At 44.2% G+C, this 16,781-nt stretch overlaps 3 protein-coding genes across 12 annotated transcripts in view; 1 reads left to right on the top strand and 2 right to left on the bottom strand.

Moving 5' to 3' along the window:
• EYA3 (EYA transcriptional coactivator and phosphatase 3) overlaps positions 1–16,781 on the bottom strand; it is a 758,790-nt gene that overhangs the window by 67,125 nt on the left and 674,884 nt on the right. The window lies entirely within an intron of this gene.
• Positions 1–16,781, top strand: part of XKR8 (XK related 8) — a 523,821-nt gene that overhangs the window by 309,398 nt on the left and 197,642 nt on the right. The gene's annotated exons all lie outside the window — the stretch shown is intronic.
• Positions 1,520–16,690, bottom strand: LOC143815884 (uncharacterized). Its single transcript, XM_077295612.1, has 4 exons — positions 16,041–16,690; positions 15,888–15,959; positions 15,171–15,684; positions 1,520–14,368 (listed from the first exon to the last, which is right to left on the bottom strand). The coding sequence occupies exons 1-3, from the start codon at positions 16,101–16,103 to the stop codon at positions 15,469–15,471; spliced, it is 351 nt and encodes a 116-aa protein (XP_077151727.1). The 5' UTR covers positions 16,104–16,690; the 3' UTR covers positions 1,520–14,368; positions 15,171–15,468.

Raw genomic sequence — 16,781 nt, 5'->3', positions numbered from 1 at the left:
CAGCAAACTGCTGCAGATCCGCAGCATCAAAAACGCCGCGGATCCGCGGTAAAATCTGCAACGTGTGAACATGGCCTTACAGTGCCTGACCACAGCCAATCACAGTCATGCCAGTAGCTGAAATGCCTACTAGCGTTTCAGGATGTGCCCACACTTCACAGGCTCTTCGTTGGGAGGTTCACGTGTCAATCACAAGCATTGTGCAAAAAAAAAAAAAAACACACTTCAGATCACATTCAAAGATCGGAATCGGGATTCGGAAATCCTATCATAGCGAAAATCGGTATAATTCCGATTTTACATGATCGGATCGAGCAACCCTACTTGTGACATATCTGTTAAAAGCTTGTACTGTTGTTCTGAGTTGAATGGTGTTTTTCCCATTTCTATTTTATTTCTTGCCTGAGTTATGAACAGAAACGTAAAGGCGTGCAACAGAGAAATTCACATTCACAACTTTGAAAATTAATAAAAAAAAAAAAATATACAATTTTTTTCTTCACATTTTGCATCCTCTAACAGTATTATACCAAAGAACAAATTCTCAAAATAAGTAAAAATAAAGCAGTAATATTCATTGGTTCACTTGACATGGAGTGACCCAGCAGCATTTAGAAGGCAGGAAGAGGGAGTCCCTTTAAATAGGGCCCCTGGGTCACCCAACTATGGCAAGCCTGTTAGACTATGCTCAAAGCAGGGTCTAAAAGGCTTCTGTCAGTGCAGCACTGACAGGTATGATGCATTGCAATGCTGGTGCATTGTAATATGCATTATACCAGTAATCAGACAAAAGTTAATGTCCCATAAGAGGACTAGGTAAAAAACAAAACAAAAAAAACAAACAAAAAAAAAACAAAAAAAAACCAACTAAGGCTAGTTTCACATTTGCGGATGAATCCACAGCATATCCTCCGCAACCTGAAACGCACGATAAACCGCGTGCAAACGCAGCGGTTTTTAGACCCATAAACTTACGCAAACAGTCAAAAAAAACGCAGCGTTTGCATGCTTTTTCTTGCGTCTTTCATGCGTTTGCGTTTTTTGTGCACATGGTGGAAAATTTTACAGGAGAAAAATCTAGATAAACAGACACCGCCAATGGGACAACAGTGGGCGTGTGTTATGGGATATCTTTATATAGACCTTTGGACAGCCGAAATCTTCAGATTTTGCTACTGTATCCTCTGTAATGATGGATCTTCGCATGGAGAGCTTTTATATCAACCTGGATTTAAGTATCAAGCTGTTTCTTGCCTGTGCGTTTGCTTGTGAGCAACAAAGAAATAGAGAAAGACAGAGAAGAACACGGCGTCGGCATTATTGGAGACACCCCATTATTGAAGTCCGGGAGAGCGGTGGAGCCTACCACACCCTATACAGCGAGCTAAATACCAACCCGGACAAAATTCCAGAATATACCAGGATGTCTCAAGAGACCTTTCGGGATTTGCTTGGTCGTGTCCAAGGAGCCATCCGGAGACAGGACACCCAGCTGCGTAGAGCGATTCCTGCAAAGGAACGTCTCCTGGTCATATTAAGGTATGTAATAATTCTAAACAAACACCTGTCATAATTGTTCTGCCATGTATAATTTTTTTTTTCCTTTATGTGTTTAGCAAAACCTCATCATAAATATAATTGATCGTAATTTGTTTATTTCTTTTTTTGGCAGATTCCTGGCTACCGGAGAGAGCTTATCCCTCCACTTCTAGTACCGGCTTGGAATTTCCACCCTGTTTGGAATAGTTGCGGTCACCTGCCGGGCTTTGTGGAATGTTCTCCGGGATTAATTTATTCCTCTTCCCACCACGGAAATGTGGGTGGAAATTGCCGACAAATTCTGGAGAGTGTGTAATTTCCCCAACTGTTTGGGAGCAGTGGATGGAAAGCACATACGGATTACCAAAGCCCCCAGATCTGGATCGGAGTACTTTAACTACAAGAAATATTTTTCTGTAGTGCTCATGGCAATAGCAGATGCGGACTGTCACTTTATCGCCGTGGACAATGGAGCTTTTGGCCGTGGCAACGATTCCCAGACTTTCAAGAGCTCGGATGTGGACCGATGTTTGTATGGCAAAAATTTTAATTTTCCCCTGCCACGACCCTGCCATTTGTTATGGTTGGGGATGAGGCCCTTCAGATGTGTGAAAACCTACTGAAGCCATATTCCAGTCGGGACTTGAACCACACTAAAAGGATTTATAACTACAGACTGACAGATTCTTGTCTCAAAATGGCGCATTTTTGGACAGCCATTAATCTAAAAATGCAGACAGTCGATGAGGTTGTCAAAGCCTATGTGGTTCTCCACAATTACATAATAGCTAAGGAGCGACCCAAACATTAAACTGGATGAACCAGTTGCAAACCCATTGCCAGATTACCAGCATCACCCTCTGCGGTCAACAGTTGAAGTTGCCCACATGAAGGACCAATTTGCTGCCTACTTTGTTTCTGACATCGGACGTGTGGCATGGCAAGATGATATTGTGTAAAATGTTCTGTTGGGTTTGGGTCTGTACCAGTCATGTTTTAAATGTTCCTAATGTTTGTTGTTAATAAACGTGTTTTGATACCTGTACTGAGTCTCCTATGTCTTTCCTCTCAAAACCACTTATGATGTCAGTGGTAAGGTAGTTGACGTCATTACATCCTGCATCTCTTCTGCATTATCTATTGAACGCAAACTGAGGAGAAGATGGAGGTATAATACAAAGCAGATCTATACTCACCAGGTCAGGTGTCAGAAATAATGAGTTCATGATGCACAAAACCCAGCATCATGAATTCACCATTTCTGACACCTGTCCAGGTGAGTATAGATATGCCTTGTATGACCTCCATTGTCTCTTCAGTTTGTGTGAAATAGATTACGTAGACTGAAGAAAAAATGGAGGTAATACAAGGAATATCTATACTCACCATGCCATTTTTCAGAAATAGTGAGTTCAGGATGCTGGGTTTTGTGCATCCTGAATTCACTATTTCTGGCAGTTGTTCAGGTGAGTATAGATATGCCTTGCATTACCTCCATTGTCTCTTCAGTCTGCGTCACATAGATTAAGCAGACTGAAGAAATTCTGGACAAAATAAGGCATATTAGTTTGTGACAACTCATAGCTCCATACCAAACACAAGAAGCAAAGCTACAGTGTTCTACTTGTCTCACTCCTGGAGCTATGAGTTGGCAAAGACACAGTGTACGGCAAAGTATGTTTAGTCGACGCACGGTGTGTGTTGCTGGCGGCGAAATACACAAAGAACCAAACAGTATTTGAGGAAAAAAAAACAACATTTATTTTTTACAACAAACAAATTTAACTGCGGCGGCTTGGAGTAGAGTGACGGAACTGGGGTGTGTGTAGCTGTGAGGCCTGGCTGGCTGAAGACGACACAGGGGTTGCAGGAGAAGGGGTGATTAAAGTAGTGGGGTCGGGGAGTTCAGGGATGGTACTGGAGGCATGAGACGGCAGAGACACACTGGAAGGGCGAGACAAATCTGACATCTCAGACACATTGGGAGGTGAGGGGGGAGGAATTGCGATAGTCCGTGTTTATTTTTTTTCCTTTTTGGGATCTGCGCTGCTGTCTGGGGAGCCTCGTTGTGCTAAGTTACTGCGGCCCGGTGATGGTGGCCGGCTTGTCATGGTCCGGGTGCTGCTGCATGCTGGTGGTGAAGGGCATGCCAGGGTCCATGTGCTGCTGCTGCTGCATGCTGGAGGTGGTGAAGGCTATGCCAGGGTCCGGGTGCTGCTGCTGCATGCTGGTGGTGGTGAAGGCCATGCCAGGGTCCGGGTGCTGCTGCAGCTGGGACCTGGTAATGGAGGCTGACCTGTCATGGTCTGGGTGCTGCTGCTGCTTGCTGGTGGCAGTGGAGGATGTCCAAGCAGGAGCAGCAGTTGACATGGTGGTGGCGCTGTAGTGGTGTCTGGCAGTGCTTGGAATGGTGGTGGCCGTGCAGTGGTATGCAGCAGAGCTCGGCATTGAGATCAAGCATGCCAGTGTTGGCACAGGTGGAAATGCCACCACTGGCTGCTGAAAATACCGACTCTGCTGCATAGCCTGCACATAAGCAACATTGCAGGCCTGCATGACATTCAGCTGGAGATCAAGAGAAAGGTGTTCCGACATGCCCTTTTTGATTAATAAAATGATGTGCTGGCCTCTGGAGGTCGGCTTTCACTTGCTCAATGCTTCGGGTGACATCCTGGATAAATGTATTCATAAGGTTGAAGCCACTATCCAGTCCGTCTCCCATCGCCTTGAGTCCATCATGAAAGATCAAGCTCAATTGCAAAAACTCGGGCATGAGTGACCTGTCCAAGGCCCTCTGCCGCTGGCGGGAAGAGCCCCCCCCAAAAGAAGAGGCAGAGGACTGGGACAGGGGAACAACTGATGGACCAACTTCCTGGTCTCCAGTCTGTGTTGCAGGCCCACTGTCTGCTGCTGCGCTGGTGAATGGCTGGGACGGGTTCGTGGCTGTTCGATGAAGGACCGCTCCAGAATCAGGCTCAAGAGTGCTGCTCCAGGTGCTGTGAAAAGAAAAGAAAAACATTAGCGCCAACTCCTGTGGAATAGAAAAATACAGATTAGGCAATACAACACAATCCAATACACCGCAAAAATACTTCCTTTCTCTGGGCAAGGACCAGTTTCAAAAATGCCAGCATGCGGTGATGCTTATATTTTCTGATCCTTGCTCCAGAACCACTGGGAACCCGGCTCTCTTAACGAAGGTCCTTGTTAAAGCGATCCTTCATCAAATGCCAACGTGTTCTGACTTTGAGCACTGTTTAAAAAAATAAATAAATAAATAAATGGTTAGACAATGCACTTTTAGCCGGGAGCACACAACTGTATGTGATGAGAGAAACTCTTAGGAGTTTCTCTCATCACACACAGTTGTGTGATCCCCAGCAAGGTCACTGCTGCATCACACCACATTGCAATACTTACAAAAGGCCTTGCAGTCCCGAGCCGGGGCATCGTCGCTTGGGCCACCTCATTCCATAGTCACCGGATCGTCACGTTGTCCGAGTGCTGCGGAACCCGGGTGTCCCACAACGGGACTCGCTCATGGGCTAGGGAGAAGAGGATATCATTATTAATGAGGTATTCATCCTGTTCTGGAACATAGAAAAGGAAGAAATATTTTAATCTCTCCAACATTAATGTAAGGAAAATAAAGAAAACAACAGAGAAAGAAAACAGGCAAAATTATTTTAAGTCAAGAAAAAAAAAGGAGTCAAGAACAAAAGGTAAAGAAATAAGCAAAGTGAAGAAATAAACAGGCAAGAATAGTACAGTCAGAATATAATAAACAGAGTACAATCAGTCAGATACACTTATACACCGCCTTGCCACACGAACTTGTCCATGCTGCTCCTGTTCGGCCTATGCTGCAGTTGAAGAACTGTTCTGAAAAATAAAAAATAAAAATTGTCCTAAGTGTAGATGTGACAGAGAATACTTACCAATCTGAAGAGGTGAGTACTCACTTCACTTTTGTGTCCACAATGTTCAGGGCCAAGACGCTCCTCGGAAGAAGAAGACGATGACATTCTGATGAATTCAGCAAGAAGAGACAGAAATTATTAGTACATACACAGAGAAAAAAGAAAAGACATATTGGCTTTTATACTCACATTGTCCAAAGTGGAGATTCCTCACAGGTTCTTTCCAGTCTCAGAGCTTTGTCCAGTCTGCAGTATTGTGGACTGCAAATGCCCACTCCCTCTTTTTATCAGTTTGTTTGTGGGGGTGGCTAATTAGTGTCTAGACAGGTTTACTGTAGAAAAACGCATGCATTCACAAACGCAAACGCGTGTGCTTGCGAACGCATTCGCTCTCATAGACTGAAATGCATTTTTTGACGCATTCCTTCGGCAAACATACGTTACTAGGCAGCAAATTCACGCCTCCGAAATAGCAGCATGTTGAGTTTACCGCGCCAAGCCACAGACAATGAAATGACGCATGCATCGTCAAACGCGACAAAAAGCATCCAATCGCATGTACCTGCGTCCCTAATGTTGAAGATAAAATACAATGCATGCCCAAGTATGCAGCATAAACGCTGCGGACACAACCGCAAATGTAAAACCAGCCTAAGAACATTGTAAAAAAAAAAAATTTTTTAGGTCTCAAAAAAAAAAGAATGAAGAAATATATAAAAAATAAATAGATATATTTAGGTAAAAAAAAAAAAAAAAGAGTACACCTTTGAAATTGCCGCATCCACAACCACCCGTGCTATAAAACTGTCAGACTGGTTAACTCCTTCAATGAATTTTGTAAAAAGAAAAAAAAAAAAAAAGGGGGCAAATAAACCATATGATTTATCATTATACCGCCAAAAAAAGAACAAAGAGCCATCAAAAAGTCGAATGTAAATAAAAATTATAAAGGCTGAAAACATCTTGTTCCGCAAAAAGCCACCACACAGCTTCGTTAGTGGAGAAAAAAAAGTTATAGCTATGCAAAAACAATTCTATTTTTTGCAAAATAGTTTTTATCGTGTAAAAGCGGCGAAACATTAAAAAAATGATATAAATGTGGTATCGCTGTAATCATACTGACCCAAAGAATAAAGCTGTCTTATCAGTTTTAACCACCCAGTGATAAGCATAAGAAAAGAAAACCCAAAACAATTCTTAATTTGCATTTTTTGGTCCATTCTGCCTCCCAAAAATCAGAACAGAAAAAATGTTTTGTGACCGAAAATGATACCAATAAAAATCTCATCTCTTCCTGCAAAAAAAAAAAAAACCTTCACATGACTGTCGGCAGGAATATAGAAAAATTATAGCATCAAAATATGGCGATTCAAAACTATTTTGCAAAAAAAAACAAACAACATCTTTTAGTGTGTGACAGCAAGCTAAACATAAAAACTAACGTATTTTTCGGACCATAAGACGCACCCCAAATTTTCAGAAGGAAAATGGGTAAAGAAATGTGTGTCAAATGGGGGTCAGTCAAACAGACTGAATTCAGCTTAACTGGGGTGATGGGGGGGTAAGGTAGGGCCGCTAGAGAATCGGCTACACTGGTGGAGAAGGGGTCAGAAGAGGTGTTCAGTGGACTGACGATGATCCCACTCATTCCAGGCGGGTGCGGCAGTTTCGGTGGTGAGGTGGCTCCGCAGACATTTTGTGAAAGCCCAGAGACCCCGTACAGCCATTGCTGCATGTGCAGATTGAGATCTCGGCATCAAGATTTCAGGACGAGATCTTATCTTGTTGTACATGCGGCTTTCACAAAATGTCGACAGAGCCCCTGCACCACCGAGCACCGCCGCACCTGCCTGGGATGGGAGTCAGATCATCACTCTGCAGCATCAAATCATGAAATACCTCCTCTTCCCAGCCCCTGGCCGCAAAATCGCCCAACTCCTGCTGCCGCCACACTCCTGGTAAGTACATTCGGACTATAAAACGCACCCCAATTCCCCAAAACAATTTGTCGAAAAAAGTGAGTCTTATAGTCAGAAAAATACGCTATACAAATCTGGTACAACTGTAATTGCACCGATCTGAAGAATAAAGTTGTCTAAACACTTATACCACACAAGGAACGACGTAAAACATAAATAAAATCAATTCTTCACCTGCTGTTTTTTTTTCATTCTGCCTCCCAAAGATCATATAGTAAGACTCGGCTGACATTTATCCTGCGCTCTACGCTGAGCACTTACACCAAGGTTTCCGTGTAAATCTATAAAATATGTGATTCACACAGAGCCCATGATAGAAGATTCCCTATAAGGAGGCAGATTTAGGCACTTTGAACTTTTGTCCGGCCTATGATCCAGCGGAGTCTGCCTTCTTAGTTGTGTACCTCTGAAAAGAAGGGAAACACTGAACAGAGGAATCCAGAATAACTCTGCTGCCTCATTCTAGTGAATGGATCCCATAAGGGTTTTATCTGAACTATGTCACTCGAAGATTCAGATGGAAACCCGGATCTAATTGCTCAGTGTAGAGCGCAGGATAAATGAGATCCCAAACATTATGTAATATGTTCCCAATAAGAGCTTCAACTCAATCCACAAAAAAGTCCCCACTCAGGTCCATCATCTATTAACAGAAAAATATGGGGAGCTTTGACGTTACTGGTAGTACAAAGGCTCTGGAAATGTGCTATGGCTGCTCAACCCCTCCCAAAAGAAATCCAGCAAATTCTGCACTCCCAAATCCATATTCCCCCCTTCGTTCTGAGCCCCAAAGTGTGCCTAAACCACATTTAGTGTCCACGTTTGGCATTTCTGCAGCAATGAGAGCCCGCCTAATTTACGGGTGTGTGTCTCCAGAAGCACGATCTTGGCATGACGTACTAGGCACTAAAATGTACAGGAACTCCAAACGGCCGAATTGCAATTTTCACTCATTAACATCCACTGCTTCCTGTTTCTGGAAAACACTCATGAGAGTCAAATTATCACTACCCCGTAGATAAATTCCTAAAGAAAATTCCTATAACTTCCAAAATAGGGTCACTGGGGAGATTCTGCTCTTTTTGCACTTAGGGGCTCTATATATAGGCAGAATGAACAAAAACAGCAATTCAGGAATTGCTTCTCTTTTTCTATAGTCTTTTTATACCGTTCTGCGTTTGGTAAAATTGATAATGCAGCTTTATTCTTCGGGTCAGTACGATTACAGCAATACCTCACATATCTTTTTTAAATGTTTTAGTGCTTTTACACAAAAACTTTTATAGAAAAAAAATTGTTTTTGCATCGCTTTATTCTGAGAGCTATAACTTTTTTATTTTTCTGCTGATAGTGCTGTGTGGTGGCTTGTTATTTACAGGACAAGATGAAGTTTTCAGCGGTACTATTTTTATTTACATCCGTCTTTTTGATCGCATTTTATTGCACTTTTTGTTTGGCGGTATGATGATAAAGCATTGTTTTTTGCCTCACTTTTTATCTTTTGTTTTTTCGGCATTCAGTGAAGGGGTACACTTGTGGGACAGTTTTATAGAGCGAGTCGTTACGGACGCGGCGAAACCAAATATGTGTACTTTTATTGTTTTTTTTATTTACATAAATAAATGGATTTATTGTAAAAAAAAAGAAAAAAAAATGGGGATTTTTTTTAAAACAGGGATTTTTGTGTACTCACCGTAAAATCCTTTTCTCCGAGCCATTCATTGGGGGACACAGACCATGGGTGTATGCTGCTGCCACTAGGAGGCTGACACTAAGTGATACAAAGAAAGTTAGCTCCTCCCCTGCAGTATACACCCTCCTGCTGGCTCTCAGCTAACCAGTTTGGTGCAAAAGCAATAGGAGATCAATAACAATATATGAGCGTATAACATGTCACATTATATATGAGAGTATAGCATGTCAAATTATAAAACAAGCACAAGCTAATAATAGGATGGGAGCTGTGTCCCCCAATGAATGGCTCGGAGAAAAGGATTTTACGGTGAGTACACAGAAATCCCTGTTTCTCCTTCGCCTCATTGGGGGACACAGACCGTGGGACGTCCCAAAGCAGTCCCTGGGTGGGAACAATATCAGATCAGGCCCTGTGTAACCGATGCTTACAAGTGCAAAACTGCGGCCTGCAAAATCCGCCTGCCAAGACTCACATCTGTGGAAGTCTGGGAATTATAGTGCTTCAAGAATGCATGCGGACTGGATGAACCCGCAAGCTTGCAGGCGTGCTTTGCCGACGCCTGGTGCCTAGAACCCAATAAACCTCGATAGACAGGGAGATAGGCTGACATCTAACACGGAAAAACTCCTGGATGGTGTAACAAATTCACCAAGCTAACATGGCCGATGAAACGGCTAAACCTTTCCTGTAACTGTCAGGAAACAATCTTCTTACCATGAGGTAGCCCAAATAAAGTGTTCAACCTTCGTCCTCGAGACGTACCTACTCAGAGCACTCACCACGTCCAAAATATGGGGAACCCATTCCGTTTTGTGGACTGGTGTCGAAAGAAATGAGAGAAGAACGATGCCCTCATAACTGTGGGAATACAATACCACCTTGGTAACAAGGGACGGGGATGGCCTGAGGGCAACCTTGCCTTGATGGTAATAGGGGAAAAAAAGTCTGAAAGAACAGAGGGGCTAGCTCCGAAGACTCATCAGGATGAAGAGATCACAGAGAAAAAAGGGTGACCTTCCCTGATAGTAAAGCCTGTCCCGATCAAAAGGAGTCTACTGTAAGACTCGCAGGACCATTAAGGTCCCAAAGATCAAACGGTATGCGATAGGGAAGAACTACATGTGAAGACTCCCTGCGAGGAAGTCCATATTTGCAGTTTTGTTGCAATAAGGCTAGTTTCTCATTTGCGTTTAAATCCGCAGCGTTTAATCTGCATCCGCAAGTGGTGGAAAAAACGCATATAAACGCGTACAAACGCGGTGTTTTTTAGACGCATGCGGTTAAAAAAACGCCGCGTTTGTACGCGTTTATATGCATTTTTTCCACCACTTGCGTTTTTGGTGCACATGCTGAGAAATTTGACAAGAGAAAAATCAAGACCAGACACCGCCAATGGGACTACAGAGGGCGTGTATTATGGGATTTCTTTATATAGACCCCTGAACAGCTGTAATCTTCAGATTTTGCTCCTGTATCCTGTGTCATGATGGATCTTCGCATGGAGAGCTTTTATTTCAACCTGGATTTAAGCATCAAGCTGTTTCTTGATTGTGCTTTTGCTTGGAAGCAAGACAGAAACGGCAAAAGATGGAGGAGACAACGTAGGCGTTTTTGGAGACACCCCATTATCGAACTACGTGAGAGCCGTGGAGCCTATCACACGCTGTATGGCGAGCTTAATGCCAACCCGGAGAAATTCCATGAATATACAAGGATGTCGCAAGACTCGTTCCGGGATTTGCTTGCTCGTGTCCAAGGAGCTATAAGGAGACAGGACACCCAGCTCCGTAGAGCGATTCCACCGGAGGAACGTCTGCTGGTTACATTAAGGTACGTTCCAAATCTAAACCAATGACAGTCCAAATTGTGTGTTTTCTGACATGTATGTTTTGGGTATTTTCCTTTCTTTCTTTAGTGTAACCACACCATAAATAGAAAAGTTTGTAATTTTTTGCGGGTTTCTTTTTCTTACAGATTTCTGACAACCGGAGAGAGTTTATCATCCATCCACTTCCAATACCGGCTTGGAATATTCACCCTGTCCGGAATAGTTGCGGACACCTGTCGGGCTTTGTGGAATGTACTCCGTGATGAGTTTATACCCCTACCCACCGTCGACATGTGGCTTGAAATTTCGGAAAAATTCTGGAGTGTGTGTGATTTCCCCAACTGTTTAGGAGCGGTGGATGGAAAGCACATCCGCATTATCAAACCTGCCAGAACAGGATCGGAGTATTTCAACTATAAAAAATATTTTTCTGTTGTGCTCATGGCAATAGCTGATGCGAACTGTCGCTTCATCGCCATGGACATTGGAGCTTTTGGCCGTGGCAACGATTCCCAGACTTTCAAGAACTCGGATATGGGCCGCCGTGTGTATGGCAAAAATTTCAATTTTCCCCCGCTACAACCTCTCCCCAACACTCAAGGTCCACAGATGCCATTTGTTATGGTTGGGGATGAGGCCTTTCAGATGTGTGAAAACCTACTGAAGCCCTATTCCAGTCGGGACTTGAACCACACGAAGGATCTTTAACTACAGACTGACCAGGGCCCGAAGAACAGTAGAGTGTACCTTTGGCATTCTGGTCTCTAAATGGCGCATTCTTGCATCAGCTATAAATCTAAAAGTGGAAACAGTCGACGAGATGGTCAAAGCCTGTGTGGTTCTGCACAATTATATAATGGCTAAGGAGCAACCCAACATTGAACTGGATGAACCAGTTGCACACCCACTGCCCAATTTCCAGCATCACCCGCTGCGGTCAACTGCAGCAGTTGGTCACATGCGGGACCAATTTGCTGCCTTTGATTCAGATATTGGACGTGTGTCATGGCAGGACAATGTTGTGTAAACGTCCTGTTGTAATTCGATATGTACCAGTAATTTTCTGCAATGATAATATTTCTCATTAATAAACTTTAGTTTTGGTTGTGTTGACCGTGTCTCCTATGTTTTTCCTCTACAAACCAAGGCTGTCCTAAAACTAGCAGTATTTGGTCTGTATTTAATATCAGTATTTGTAATCCAAAACCAGGAGTGGGTGATAAAGGCAGAGGTGCTAGTTATTACGTTAATATCATAATTTACTTATTGTTCCACTCCTTGTTTTGGCTTACAAATACGGATATAAAACACTGGCCACATACTGCTAGTGTTATGGCAGCCATGTTGCGTTATTGGTAAGCTTGTTGACGTCATTGCATCATGATTCTTTTCTGCTGTATCCATTGGACACAGACTGAAGAGACAATGACTGTCACACTAAAGAGATCTATACTCATTAAGTCAGGTGTCAGAAATAATGAATTCATGATGCACATATAACAGCTTCATGAATTCACTATTTCTGACACCTGTGCAGGTGAGCATAGATATGCCATGTGTGATCACCATCGTCCCTTCAATTTGTGTGTAATAGATTATGTACACAGAAGAGAAAATGGAGGTTATACAAGGCAGTTCTCTACTCACCAGGTCAGGTGTCCTAACTAATGAGTTTTTTGACACCTGACCTGTTCAGTAGAGTTCTGCACTGTATGTCCACCATTTTCTCTTCTGACTGCAACACTAGTCACGGACAAAGCAGAAAGAAGAGATTATGGAGATAATACAAGTATACATTTTTTGGCCCACCTCATATCTCTCTACTAAAGACACACAAAACTGCAGTCTTTTTTTTTTTTTTTATATAACTGCTGGAGATATTATGTGGCCAAAAAATAAAGTGTGTGGCGAAGTTTCTTATTTGGCGCACGGTGTGTGTTGCCGGCGGCGGAAGACACAATAAACCAAACATAATTGGGGCAAATCAAATTTTTTTAAATTTTTTAACAACCAAAACATTTATTTAACTGCGCCGGCTTGGAGTAGAGTGATGTAAACGGGGGGTATGAAGCACTGATGCCTGGCTAACCGTGGATGACGCAGAGGTGGCAGGAGAAGGGGCAATGAAACTAGTAGGCTCTGGAAGTTCGGGGATGGGGCTTGACACATGAGAGGCTTGAGACACACTGGAAGGGTGAGACAAACCTGACATTACAGACACATTGGGAGGTGAAGGGGGAGGAATACTAAGAGTCCTCTGTTTGTTTTTTTTGTAGGGGGGGGGGGGTTTGCCGTGTTCTGGGAAGCCTTGGTGGGCTCATATGGCGTGGCGTAGTGCTGGGTGACCTGTCAGGGTCCGGCCGCACCATGACAGAGTCCATAGTGCTCATAGAGCGTGCAGCCATGCCAGAGTCCATAGTGCTCTTGGAGCGTGCAACCATGCCAGAGTCCATAGTGCTCATAGAGCGTGCAGCCATGCCAGAGTCCATAGTGCTCGTAGAGCGTGCAGCCATGCCAGAGTCCATAGTGCTCGTAGAGCGTGCAGCCATGCCAGAGTCCATAGCCCTTGTAGAGCGTAAGGACATGCCAGGGTCCTGCTGCATCGTGGTGGTGGCGGTACGCAAGGCCATGCCAGGGTCCTGCTGCATCGTGGTGGTGGCGGTACGGAAGGCCATGCCAAGGTCCTGCTGCATCGTGGTGTCAGTGGAGGAGGTCCAAGCAGGAGCAGCGGTTGTTATGGTGGTGGCACTGGGATGTCCAACTGCACTCGGCATGGTGGTGGTGCTGTAGTGGTGTCCGGCAGTGCTAGGAATTGAGGTGGCCATGCAGTGGTATGCAGCAGAGGTCGGCATTGAGGTTAATCGTGACAGTGAAAGCACAGGTGGATATGCCGCCACTGTCTGCTGGAAATACCGACTCTGCTGCATAGCCTGCACGTAAGCAGCATTGCAGGACTGCATGACAGTCAGCTGGAGATGAGAAGTAAGGTGTTCCGACATGCCCTGCTCAATTTGGTTAAAAAAAAATGATGTGCTGGCCTCTGGAGGTCAGCTTTCACTTGGTCAAGGCTGTTGTTGACCACCTGGATACGTGCATTCAAGAGGTTATGTGAAATATCCATTCGGTCACTAAAAGCCTTGATTGCGTCGTGTAAAACCGAGCTCAAGTGCAAAAACTCGGGCATGAGTGACCTGTCCGATGCCCTCTGCCGCTGTCGGGAGGAGCCCAAAAAAAAGGGGCAGTGGAAGAGGACTGCGAAAGGGGAAGACCTGATGGACCAGCTCCCTGGTCTCCAGTTAGTGTTGAAGGCCCACTTGCTGCAGCGCTGCTGGATGGCTGGGACGGTTCCGTGGCTGTCGGATGAAGGACCGCTCCAGAACCTGGGCCAACAGTTGTGCTCCATGTGCTGTGAAAAAAGGAAAAAGAAAATTAATACCAAAAATTAACCAGACGCAAAATCCTGTGGAATAGAAAAATACAGATTATGGCAATACAATACAACCTAATGCACGTGATAAATACCATATTTTCTGGTGTATAAGACGACTGGGCGTATAAGACAACCCCCAACTTTTCCATATAAAATATGCAATTTGGGATATGCCCGCTGTATAAGACGGGGGTCATCTTATACGCCCAGTCATCTTATACGGCGTGTGGTTCCCAGGGTCTGAAGGAGAGGAGACTCTCCTTCAGGCCCTGGGATCCATATTCATGTTAAAAATAAAGAATAAAAATAAAAAATATGTATATACTCACCCCTCCGAGAAGCCTGGCTGTCACGACTGCAAGCGTCTGCCTCCGTTCCTAAGAATTGCAGAGCATGAAGGACCCTCGATGACGTCACGGTCAGGTGACTGGCCTGTGATTGGTCCGTGACCGCTCATGTGACCAGTCACCTGACCATGACGTCATCCAAGGTCCTTCACGCTCTGCAATTCTTAGGAACGGAGGCAGACGCTTGCAGTCGTGACAGCCAGGCTTCTCGGAGGGGTGAGTATATACATATTTTTTATTTTTATTCTTTATTTTTAACAAGAATATGGATCCCAGGGCCTGAAGGAGAGTCTCCTCTCCTTCAGACCCTGGGAACATCCAGGCTCGCTCCCTGCACATGCCGTACCTGGCGTATAAGACGACCCCCGACTTTTGGGACAATTTTTAGGGGTTAAAAAGTCGTCTTATACGCCGGAAAATACGGTACTTACGTTCTCTGGGCAAGGACCAGTCTTAATAATGCCAGAACTCGATAGTATTTATATCTTCTGATCCTTGCTCCTGAACCACTGGGAACACGGCTCTTGACGGAGGTCCTTGTTGAAGCAGTCCTTTGTCGAACGCCAACGTGTTTTGACTTTGACCACTGTTAAAAAAAAAAAAAAACCACATTATGGTCAGAAAAAAGACTTTTGGCCGTGCTCACACAACTGTGTGTGATGACAGAAACTCCTGAGAGTTTCTTTCATCACACACAGTCGAATGAGCACGGCCAAGGTCTCTGCTGCTTCACACTGCAGTACAATACTTATCAAATGCATTTCGGACACGAGTCGGGGCGTTGTCCCAGCCATCCCACATCTCTTTGGCCACCTCATTCCATAGGCGCCGGATCGTGACGTTGTTTGAGTGCAGTGGATCCCGGGTGTCCCACAACGGCACTCGCTCCTGGACCAGGGAGATGAGGAGGTCATTTTCAATTAGGTCATCCTCCCGTTGTGGAACCTAAAAATTAAATAAAGTCATTAAAGTTTAGTGAATTAACATAAGGAAAAAAAGAAAAAAGATGCTGAGAAATGGCATGAATAGGAAAGTCAACATACAAAAGGATTCCAGAAGAAAAAAGTTAAGAAATAGGAATGGAAAGAAAAGAAGATTCAAGAATATTAGACTGAGGATACAGTAAACAGTCAGCCTTGTATACGTACCCGCTGCCATCTTTTCACCCGACCTTGAGTCCGCTGCTCCTGCCCAGTCTGTGCCGCAGTTGAAGAAGAGATCTAAAAAAATGAAAAATTCAAATTGTCACATGTGTAGATGTGACAGTGAATACTTACCAATCTGACGAGGCAAGTACTCACCTCGCTGACATGCTCGACTTCCGACGGCCCAGGACGAAACTCATCAGAAGAAGCAGAAGACATTCTGATGCATGCAGAAAGAAATAAATGCAAGAAATTAGGACATGTAGAGACAGAAAATAGAAAATAAAGGCATTGGCTAGGATATACTCACATTGTTCAGTATCTTGTTTTCCTCCAAGATGTAGCCTGTGTCTCATCTGCTTCAGTGTCTGCTGAGTAGTGACCTGCAAATGTCCACTCCCTCCCTTTATCACCTTGTATGTGGGGGGTGGCTTATCAGTGTCTAGACATGTTTTTCTCTTTTGAAACGCATGCGTTCACGAACGCAAGCAAACGCATGTGCTTGTGAATGCATGCGTTCATATAGACAGCAATGCGGTTTTTTGCCGCAATCTTTCCGCAATCGACCGCATGCATTTCCAGGCGGCAAATTGACGCCTCTAAAAATTACTACATGTTGCATTTCCGCACCAAGCCGCAAACGACGCATGCGTCGTCAAACGCGGCAAAACGCGAAAAATCAAAAACGCATGCGTCCCTAATGTTAAATATAGGAATACACAACACATGCGGTAGAAACCGCAAATGTGAAACCAACCTTAGATGGAAAAATACTAGTTCCACAAACGAGAAAACCTGACATGGTCAGTGCGGATCTCCCAGGATCACTGGGGCCCTTCCTCCTTCTGAAAAGATCTTGGAAGTAGTGGAAGAGGGGTTATGGAAACGAACTATGGA

Source organism: Ranitomeya variabilis, chromosome 3 (genome assembly GCF_051348905.1).
Source record: "Ranitomeya variabilis isolate aRanVar5 chromosome 3, aRanVar5.hap1, whole genome shotgun sequence".
In the NCBI taxonomy this organism is placed as follows: Eukaryota; Metazoa; Chordata; class Amphibia; order Anura; family Dendrobatidae; genus Ranitomeya; species Ranitomeya variabilis.
This window is presented reverse-complemented; position numbering and strand designations above follow the sequence as displayed.

What these genes read in the sequence shown, in the direction of transcription:
- LOC143815884 (XM_077295612.1), bottom strand. Translation starts at nt 16,103, where the DNA reads ATGTCTTCTGCTTCTTCTGATGAGTTTCGTCCTGGGCCGTCGGAAGTC. An exon ending in AAGTCGAGCATGTCAGCGAG is followed by an intron (nt 15,960 to 16,040) that starts GTGAGTACTTGC and finishes TCATTTTTTTAG; the next exon opens with ATCTCTTCTTCAACTGCGGC. An exon ending in GGGTGAAAAGATGGCAGCGG is followed by an intron (nt 15,685 to 15,887) that starts GTACGTATACAA and finishes TTTAATTTTTAG; the next exon opens with GTTCCACAACGGGAGGATGA.